Source organism: Schistocerca nitens, chromosome 1, assembly GCF_023898315.1.
Source record: "Schistocerca nitens isolate TAMUIC-IGC-003100 chromosome 1, iqSchNite1.1, whole genome shotgun sequence".
NCBI classification, from domain to species: domain Eukaryota; kingdom Metazoa; phylum Arthropoda; class Insecta; order Orthoptera; family Acrididae; genus Schistocerca; species Schistocerca nitens.
Window position 1 is genome coordinate 29477658 of NC_064614.1, and position 11021 is coordinate 29488678.

General features: G+C 37.2%; 1 protein-coding gene across 1 annotated transcript in view; it reads left to right on the forward strand.

The window, feature by feature from the left end:
- The window catches only part of LOC126234479 (juvenile hormone esterase-like), a 91472-nt gene extending 80754 nt beyond the window's left edge, over positions 1–10718 (forward strand). The window contains exon 11 of the mRNA XM_049943174.1: positions 9904–10718. Within this exon, the coding sequence (XP_049799131.1) occupies positions 9904–10066 (163 nt within the window). The 3' untranslated portion in view covers positions 10067–10718. The remainder of the gene's footprint in view (positions 1–9903) is intronic.
- Positions 10719–11021: the final 303 nt, after the last annotated feature.

Below are 11021 nucleotides of genomic sequence, written 5' to 3' on the forward strand. Positions count from 1 at the left end.
GTGTACACGCCTTAGCATGTTCTGTCTCACACCTTCACATCGGCCAGGCTGCATCCGAGCAGTGTCAAAGGGAGCGTGAATATGCTGCTCCAGTGCCTCCACATCTGGAATGGGCTCTGCATATACGATACTTTTGAGATGGCCCTATAACCAGAAATCGCACTGGTTGAGATCTGGTGAACGAGAAGGACATGCAACTGGATCCTCTTGTCTGTTCCATCGACCAGCGAAGACACGATTAAGATGTGTCCAGATGTTAACGGCGAAGTGGGCTGGAGCACCATCATGTAGCAGCAACATAACCCTTCGATTCATCAGCAGGAGAGGCAAAGTCACCCGCAAGAAACGTCGCTAGCTCCGGCCTCTTAGGCGACGTGGAACGAAGACAGATCCCAAAATACGGACACCAATTATCCACGTCCACACATTCTGCCTGCACCAGTGCTGATGATTCGCTGTCACCATACCATGTGGGTTCTACATACTATCCCACGGACGATTGTTATGAAAGTTGAACATACCAATCCGTGTAAAGGTGGCCTCATAGCGTGAATGATACAAATCCCAGAATTGTGGTTGCCTGGTGAAGAAACCAGTGACAAAACTACTCCTGATGTGGAAAGTCTGTTGCTAGTAAGCCCTGCTCAAGCTGTAAGTGATAAAGATAGTAACAATTGTCATGCAGAATGTTCCACACGGTCGTCTGGCTTACCCTGTACTGTTTGGCCAACTGCCTGGTACCGACATGGCAGTCGCCTTCCACAGTATTAACCACATTTTCCTCCAAGTCCGGTGTCTGAACGTTTTGGATACGTCTTTCACGATTTCCTGCTTCCTGAAACGACCCTGTCTCAGACAAACAACGAAGCACTGTTGCAGACGTTGAATGCTGTGATCGTTGTCAGCGGGGATAGGTCTCCAGATACGACCTTGATGCCCGCCACCCATTGCCATTTGACTTTCTGTAAGTAAGCTCTTGATTCGAGTTCAGAATCATTGTGTACAATGCTGTATCACATCTGTTATAAGATGAGTCATCAAGAGAATTGAATCAGACACAACATTATCAATTACTGTGGCAGGAGAGGGCCCTAGGGCATCACTTATGAGGAATAGTACCACTCTCTAAGAGGAAACCGTGCATACTGTAACTGTGACTGCTTGGTACAGCGCATATTAGAGCGCAGTTTCTGTAACAAAGTATGTTTGAGTAAATGGTCTTTAGCTTGGAAACCTTGAATTTCCAGACATAAGTTCATTAGATCTTTTTTGTTCCATATCCTCTCATTGATTCTCATTCATTAATCCCTAGGGTTTGCATATGTTGGAAAAATCACCCTATAGAAATGAGGAAGAATATGGGCTCAGTAGCAGGAATGGGAAGGGACAAATGCACTTTGAGCCGGCCGGTTTGGCCGAGCTTTTCTAGGAACCGCGCGACCGTTACGGTCGAAGGTTCGAGTCCTACCTCAGGCATGGATGTGTGTGATGTCCTTAGGTTAGTTAGGTTTAAGTAGTTCTGAGTTCTAGGGGACTGATGACCTCAGATGTTAAGTCCCATAGTTCTCAGAGCCATTTGAACCAAATACACTTTGAGGTGGGCAATAAATCTCATCTAGTAATAGTATATACACTAGACAAGAACCACAAGAGAAGGACAATGCCTGGAAGCATGGGAAGCTATTAAATAGATTGCATTATAGTGAGACACAAACTCCGAAATCAGGCTCTGTGCTACAAGGCACATCCGGGAACAAGCATACACACAGATTACAATTAAGTAATGATGAAGAGCTAGCTGAACTTTTACAGAATCGACAGGAAGTATCACTGTGTATTACTTATTTTTTAGTTTACACGTCTAGTTCCACAGGACAAAACTGGGGAGCAAATCTCCTTGCTCATGGAACATGTCAGTACATGAAATTACAACAGAATAGTTATAATAGACAAAATAAAATATTAATGAATCGTAAAACAACATCAAGCTTTAAGTTTATATAAATGCAGTTGTAACACAGAACACAGCTTATTTTTTCAAGGAACTCCTCGATAAAATGAAAGGAGTGACCCATGACGAAACTCTTCAGTTTGGATTTGGAAGCGCATACCCTACTGCTAAGATTTTTCAATTTTTGTTGTAGCTTATCGAAAATGAATGCAACAGAATACTGCACACCTTTCTGCACAAGAGTGAAAGAGATCCAAAATGCAGATTGGACTTCTGCCTAGAATTAACTGAGTGAAAGTTGATTTTTGGGAATAAGCTGATATTGTTAACAAGAAACGACATTAAAATACACAGACTAATGAACAGAGGTTCATGAATTTACACCACTTATTGCCCAAACCGCCCATCTCTGAGCCATAAATACCCTTTGAGAATGGGGAGAGTTACCCCAAAATAAATACCACAAATCACAAGCAAAACGAAAACAAGCAAAGTAGACTACTTTTTGTATCTATCACTTACTTCAGATACTGTTCTAATAGTAACAATGGGGCTTTACACGACAGTTTACTACCTATCGAAAGATGTAGAAATCTGAACTCTTCACTCTCACTTATCACATACCCATTTTGTGAAATTAAAACGTCAGGTTTTGTTGAACTGGCTGTTAGAAACTGTGATTTAGCATTTTATTTTCTACTAACAATGAACTTATATCTAGAATTGCACTATTTGAATCAGTGCCAACACTGCACACATAGTTTACTACCAAGCTAGTGTCATCAGCAAACAGAAGTATTTTAAAATCACCTGTAGTACTAGAAGGCATATCATTTATATAGATAAGGAACAGAGTGGTTCGAACACTGATCTCTGGAGCACCTCCAATTTAACATGCCTCACTTGGACACCAAATCATAGACAGTCTCAATACTGTGGAGAATGATCTTTTTCTGTCTGTTCTTAAAGTGAGAGGTGAACCAATTGTGAGCTACTCTCCATATCCCACAATGGTCCTACTTCTGGAACAACATTTTGTGATAAACACAGTCAAATGCCTTAGTTAAATAAAGAAAGCTACCTAATGCTCGAAACCTTTTGTTTAATCCATCCAGTACATCACAGAGGAAAGAGAATATAGCGCTTTCTGTTGTTAAACCACTTTGAAAACCAAACTGTCCATTTGACAGGAAAAAAACCCTGATGGCATGGAAACAGGTCTTCAGTTGTTTATATTATCCCTTTCTCCCTTTTTATAAACTGGTTTTACTACTGAGTAGTTTAGTTGTTCATGAAAGTGACCATTCCTAGAGGAAAAAATAGAAATATGGCTAGGTGCAGTGCTTATATGTGCAGCACAGTACTTCAGTATTCTGCTAGATACTCCATTATATCCCTGAGGGGCCTTAGTCTTCAGTGATCCAAAAAAATTATACCTCTAAATGTAGTTGCATGTGTAGAACTAAAAATTTCAGTAATATTAGTATTAGCATTTGTAATCTGACTGGTTCGAAAAATAATCGTGAAAATGATCTATGGAACATGACATAACTAAACTAAACTATTGACTCAGTTCCTCTTGTCAGTGTCACAGAGGAGTATTTCAGATATCAGTCTTCAAAACCCATTTTCCAAGAGTTACATGATTCCCTGTAGAAACTAAGTTTTTATTTAATTCACCACCTGTATTCAGAAAGTGATTGTTTAATACTCTACATATACCTAACTTATCGGTAACAGAAACATTTTTACTACATACTGACTTTATACCCTGGACCTTGTGCTGCTGACCAGATATGTCCTTCACAACTGGCCATATGGTTTTAGTTTTACCTTGTGAATTAGCTATTCTATTTGTGTATAACATACTGTTTCCCTCCTAATAAAATTTTTAAGCACTTTACAGTACAGTCTGTATTGGGCTATTGTAGCTCGATTGTGACTCTTCTAATATTTTGATATAATTCCCACTTTTTTCTACATGATATGCTATATCCCACTAGTCAGCCACCCAAGCTGTTTCTTACTGCTAGTACCCTACTTTAGACGTTCTAATGGGATTAGCTTCTAAAGAGAATGAGAAATGTGTAAATGAAAGGATTATATTTGTCATCTATGTTATCAGCACTATTAATATCCTGGCACTCTTGTTTTTTAAAGAGGTTTAAAAAACTCTCTACTGTCAATGGATTAGCTTTTCTATATTGTTTGTAATTATATATAACATTTGTTTGAGAACAAAAATCTTTTAGTATTAAAATTTGTGCCACATAGTCTGAAAGGCCATTCACCCATTTACTAACAGAATGCCCAACTAGTAATGAAGAATGAATAAAGATGTTGCCTACGATAGTGGTACTGTTCCCCTGCACCCTGGTTGGAGAAAATACAGTGTGCAACATATCATATGAATTCAGGAGAACTTCCAACATTCTCTTTCATGCATAGTCACATACAAAATTAATATTGAAGTCATCGCATACAACTAATTTTTGGTACGTCTTAAAAAGTGAACCAAGAACCCTCTCTAGCTTGAGCAGAAATGCACTGAAGTCAGAGTTAGGGTACCTATAAATAATTAAAATTATAAGTGTAGTTTCACTTAATTCTGCTGCCGCTGTACAACTTTCAAATACGTGTTCAGCATAGTGCTTTGACACATCTATGGACTCAAATGGAATCCAGTTTTGATGTACATGGCCACTTCCCCACTCTACAAAACATTCCTTGGAAAACATCCAGCAAATCTGTATCCTGGTAAAGCAAGCCTCTCAACTGTCACATTATTTAATTCGTTCTCTGATATACCAATAATGTCAGAGTCACCATCTGTAAACAGTTCACTACCTTTATGTGTAATACTGTTATATTTTGATGAAATATGCTTATTCCTTCATTACTTGGATACCTGACCTGTCATATATAAGCTTTGCCAGCCCTCCTTCCCATACCTATTGAGGTAGGGAAACGGGATGCTGAAGCACTGATGATATTTCTTTGAAGTTACCTAAGGCAGCAAATATTGTGATAGTTATCACAGTAGGCAGTTGAGCTGAAGAGGAACCAAAATATCTGAACTGACTTATCACAGTAGCTGGATTGATAAATATAGTTACAAGGAAGGTAACTGCAAAGAAACGTTGGGTATTGGTATAAATACTTCACTTCATCAGGGAAAGAAGGAAATACAGCGTTGTTTAGGAAATGAAAGGAGTGCAGCAATATAAGTCACTTACAGACAAACTCAGTAAGCAGTGCAATAAGTCTAAAGCGAAATGGCAACAGGAAAAATGTACAGATGGCAGAAGAAATAATCTTTGGAAGGATAGATTGAGTATATAGAAAACTCAAAGTAACTTATGATAAAATTAAAAAACAAAGGGTACCAATGTTACCTGCTTAAGAGAATGGTATGTGAAAAGTACACAAAGAGCCTTTACAAAAGAGGAACTGTATGTTTGTGTAACAGAAAAGGAAGCAGATGTCGATGTGAAAGATACAGAGATTTCAGTATTAGACAGAGATTGAAAGAGCTTTGGAAGACGTATGAACAAACAGTGCAGGATGAAAAGATAAGATTCTTTCAAAATCTGTAGTGTCTATGGGGGAAGGATCAACCAAACGACTGTTCAAGCTAGTGTGTAAAGTGTGCAAGACTGGAGAAATATCATTAGACAGTCAGACAAATTTCATGAAAAAATCGCCAAGGTACCTTACGCAGAGAAATGTGACAGCTGACGTACAATCATTTCAACAGTTTGACATCCAACTTGCTGACAAAAATAATACCCAGAAGAATGGAGAAGAAAATTGAAGATCCAACAGATGACAATCAGTTGGCTTGAGGGCAGATGAAGGTACCATTTTCTTCACAATGGAAGCAAAGCTTAAGGAAAATCGAGACAACTTTCTAGGTTCTGTCGACCTACAAAAAGCATTCGTAAATGGAAAATGATGCAGCATGTTTGAAAATCTTAGAAAAATAAGTATTCGATGTAAGGAAGAGTAATATACAATACAAACAAGAACCAGGAAGGAAAGATTACTTGTATACTGCAAAAATACTGTAGTATTTTAAGGAAAGTCATTAAAATATCCAGCAGTATACATATCCTGAAAGAAACAATAATGCAGATAATGAGATTAAAATTATATGGGCTTCGTAAAATGGGAGACAGGACAGTTGGTCATTATACAAGATTCCATAACAATTAAACTAAGTGACAATGTTGTGATTGATAGTTCACAAGTTGCAAAGTTAAGAGTCACTTTCTAAATGTAGCAGCAAATGTAGGAATAAATGATTCACTTGAAGAAGCAAGAGAATATCTTAAAAATTTTCATTAAGCCACTAGAAGTAGCACCAACTTCCTTCACTGAAATTAATACAATTCTAAAATACAAAAGCTCTTGTAAAGTTGGTGCTATTTCAACATAACTCTGAACAGCTGTTCCAGCATAATAAGAATTGTCATTAGTAATACGTCCAATACATCACTGCTACAAGGAATTTTTCTGGACAGGTTGATATATGCAATTATTACACCACTTGATAAAAAAGATGACAGTACAAACTGAAACAATTATCGACTAGTTTCCTTACTGCACCTTTTTCCAAAATTTTTGAAAAAGTAATGTACTCAAGAGCAGTCACACTTAAGTGGAAACAATTTACACAGCATATCACAACTTGGATTCCAGAAAGGTTGCTCGAATGAGAATACTATGATTGTGTAGATCATGTTATTCACTTAGAAAAGCTCAAGTTTTATGGTACTGATGTCTTTACACACAGCTGGTTTGAACCATACTTGACAAATAGAATACAACAGGTTTTGATGAATAATACAGAAATGTCACAATGGTAGTAAATTTTAGAAACTGAGGCAAAAATCACAAAAGGAGATCATGAGGTTCAGCTTTGGGTCCCCTACTTAACATTCGACAAGCAAATTTGGTGTTTCTTGCAGATGATACTAGTTTTATAATACATTAGAGAGAAAGCGAAAAAAGAGTTACTAAATGAAATTTTCCAAAGAATAATTAAGTTGCTCTCTGAAAATGGACTTTCTAAATTTTGAGAAAACACACTACATTCAGTTCTGTACAATAAATAGTCATGCAAACAACTGATGTAGCACTTGAGCAGGAGTCAGTAAGCAGGGTAGAATGCTCGAAATTTTTGAGTGTACTTATTGATAAAAACTGGAAGCATATTACTGAGATCCTCAAACAATTAAGTTCAGTACTTTTGCTCTTCATATAATTACTAATCTTGGAGACTAACACATCAACATTCTGACATATTTTACATATTTCCACTTAATAGTGTCATATGGAATAATTTTCTGGGGCAACTCAGCACATACAAAGAAAAATTTATTAGAAAAAAGCGAGCAGTAAGAATAATATGTGGTGTTCACCCACACACATCTTGTAGGCACCTGCTGAAGGACATAGACACTTCAACTATACCATCATAATACATATTTTCACTAATGAAATTCATCATTAATAATCCGTCACAATTTGAACAGACTATAACTCTAGAGGTACAAATAACTGTTGTTGCCTGTTGTCAAAAGCTGTCAGTAGCTCAGAGAGGAGTTGAATAAGCAGTAGCAGAAATTTTTGATCATGTGCCGAAGAACATAACATGTTTGACAGGTAGCGAAGGGATTTTTAAATCTAATTTAAAATCATTTCTCCTGGAAGCGCCTTCGGTTCCTTTGTCGGATTTTTACTTAAAAACTGGCAGACAGTAAAAAAAAAACCTTCATTTCTAACAGTTGTTGCATAAGTAGGAATAAAATGATAATGTGCTCATTAATTTTAACACTTATCATGTATATGTATTCTGTAAACTGACCCCTTCCACATCACATCGATAAACGAATAGTGCAGTTGGACTATGGAACATGCAACTAACTAATTTAGGGTGTAAGGCAACGATGCAGGGCTGTCATCAGTTTGTCATCCTGCAACCTGTATATCAAAGAAGCAATAATGGGACTAAAAGAGGTGTTTAAGAACAGGATTTCGAAGTGTAAGTCGCCAAAGTGGCGTCAACTAAAAAGAATTCCACCAAGCGACCAGTCTACGTGGCGCGAGGCCCTTGCCACACGACGTTTCATTCAATTTCAGATCAGGATTAAAATTCAAAGTGAAAGAATATCAATGATAAAATTCACTGACGAATTTGTTATCCTCAGTGAGTGTGATAAGTAATTAGGACTAACAGAATTATGTGATTAATAATCTACTGAAATCAAAATATGGAGTGAGAGTAAACCAAAGAAAGATTATGGTGAAGGCGAGGGGCGATAGTAAGATGAGCGATAAATTTAAAATCAATATTAGGGACCACACAGTGCACGATGTGAAGGAATTCTGTTGCCTTGGAAATGCAATACCACATGATGGACAAAGCTAGGAGGATGTAAGAACCAGACTAGCCAAGCGAAAAGGGCATTTCTCGTTTAAACAAGTCTACTAATATCATAAACATCTTAATCTGAGGACGGGATTTCTGGGAATAAAGGTGTGGAGCTAGGAACTGTAATGAAATTATTTATAAACTGTGGAAAAAGCCCTTGCAGTTAAAGAAAAACGTCATCATGACTTTCCCAGAATTGCCACACCTGTTGTTTCGTCTACTCTGTAAGAGTTTCGTTGGAAAGCCCTTACACATCCTCCATATGGGCAATTTAGATATTTTTGGAGCTGTGAAGAAAGACATTTATTGCAATTGATTTGCTTCACCACTTTCATGGTGCTGTAGACAACTGCAAACTTTTTCCATGATGGCACTGAATTTAATTTGCTTTTTTTTCGTCTGTCTCGATTTCATTTGACTGTATTTGTAGATGCCCTATGAATTGTATGAATTGCTGTGATGCTGCCATCTCTTTATCTGGAGAACAGTCGCAAGTGTTATATCTATGTTTCATAGGTTCTTTCTGTGGGTACTTGTGTAGTGTGTACTCGAGACCAATAGTAGTAAACAACACAGCAATGGCTCCATTATATGTGAAATACTCTGAAATTAGCTGCGATATAACTAAATTTGTGGGATAACCAGGTCTTCTTCTGCTATGTCAAAGTGTAGCGACAACTGTACGTTGCTTTGACTCAGCTGAAACCATCCCATTACCAGAGATCATCGAGGAAGAAAAATAATTAATATCACACTATCGCGGTGATCTTGTTGTTATTGGGAATTGCTCAATTATTTTCAACAACATGTCTTGTCCTTACTTTCTTATTATTAAGCACCTTATTCTGTTGAACTATCCATTTTTCTTTTCATACGAGCTGTAACAGGAAGTGCAGAAGGTCTCCAAAGAAGTTTCCATAAATGCTCTCATCTATTACCTTTCCAGAAACATTGATGCATCTAATCCATACTGCAAGAAAACACTTCCTTCATCTAAGAATTTATTACGGAAGAACAGTACCTTTTTCTTCACTAGGCCCATGTGGTCTAGTCTTAAGCTAGCAAGGCCACCACCTGCACAATACAAGAACTGTGTCCCTTTGGCTCAGTCACATGTTTTCAGTCTCTCGAAGTCGATAGCTGTATTTCACGGCTCTAGGAATATCACTACCACCCTATATTTTAGGGGAAACCATGCTTCTTAATTCTACAAACGCAAACCAAAGCTTGACTGTTATGCCAATTTAGTCCAGTAGTCGCTACATTAAATGGGTTATCACAATGTCTGTGTGAGGTTTATTTCTTCGTTTGCACGTTACTTCCCAGTCATTACTGGTAAATACCATGAACCAAGAGAAGTCTTTTACTTTTAAACAAAATAACGATACAAATTAGGAAACATTTGATGAATATCCTGCATTATAAATATTGTAACTCATCATTTATTCATCTATGTACAGCACTTGTATAAATGTTTATTAGCATTCAACTTCAATGAGGAAAAATTTCGTTACAGGAATCCTACGCCAGATGAGGACCCTGTCATAGAAGGAGGTTGGCCACGCTTCAATGAATCTACTGCATATTACTTAAACATCGACGTCAACATAACGCTTGAACAGAACAGGAATGCCGAAAGGATGAACTTCGTGCACTCGGTCATCCCACCATATTACTGATACATGATGGTCAAACGATATAATCTCATCATTGCGGATGGTCGCTGGCAGCAAACACATCATTTTATAAACGTTTTAGATATCTTTCTGTGATATGCAATAGCACATATTGTGATGTCTCAGCAAGTGCTCTCAAGTTTTAAAATGTTTGATGTTTTATTAAACCCTTCTTATAGCGAATTCTTGCTGCCATTGCATCCCAAATCAAACCTTTCCCCATTCAGACATTATCAATGTGTGGATAATTGTTCTTTTTTTCTATATAAACTAACTAACCATTCTTATTGTCAGTACTGTGGAATGGTTGACACTGCCATACATTCAACAGTCAGTTCCTCCAGAATTACAAGTCTCCAGATATGGAAGAAATTTAAATCAGCAAGTTTGTTATCAACCATTGTTGACAAAATAAGTAGCGAGAAAATAATGTGTATGAACGTTAAAACATTTCCAGTATCCAAGACGAGAACTCTCACAAGGTTCGTACATTATTTTCTAAACTACATCTTCAACGAGGGAGTAGAGTCTATATATAACCTGGAACAACGCTTGCAGAACGAAAAACAAGAAATCATCAACAACAAGTGGATAAGTTTTGACAATTTATACAGCTTATTTAAATGTTATCCTTAAAACCAGTGCAAAAGTTTTGTGATACCTATTGCTGAATAAATTTATTTTTAAAAAAATGTGGTTAAAGTGATGTTGTAGTGCATAAGGAAGTAAGTTTGTAACCCAGCAGAGGAATTTTTTTTTCATCTTTGTATTGTAACAAATTCTCAATCATGTAACACAGGTATGTTCTGCAATATTCGATATTGTTCATACGTAGGAGCGTCATCTATCAGTAATAAGTTCATTACACTTCAGAAATAAGTTCCTTCCATTTCAGAAATAAGTTCCTTCCATTTTGTGGGTTCACTCCGATTAAAAAAACGAAGGACGAAATTGCTGT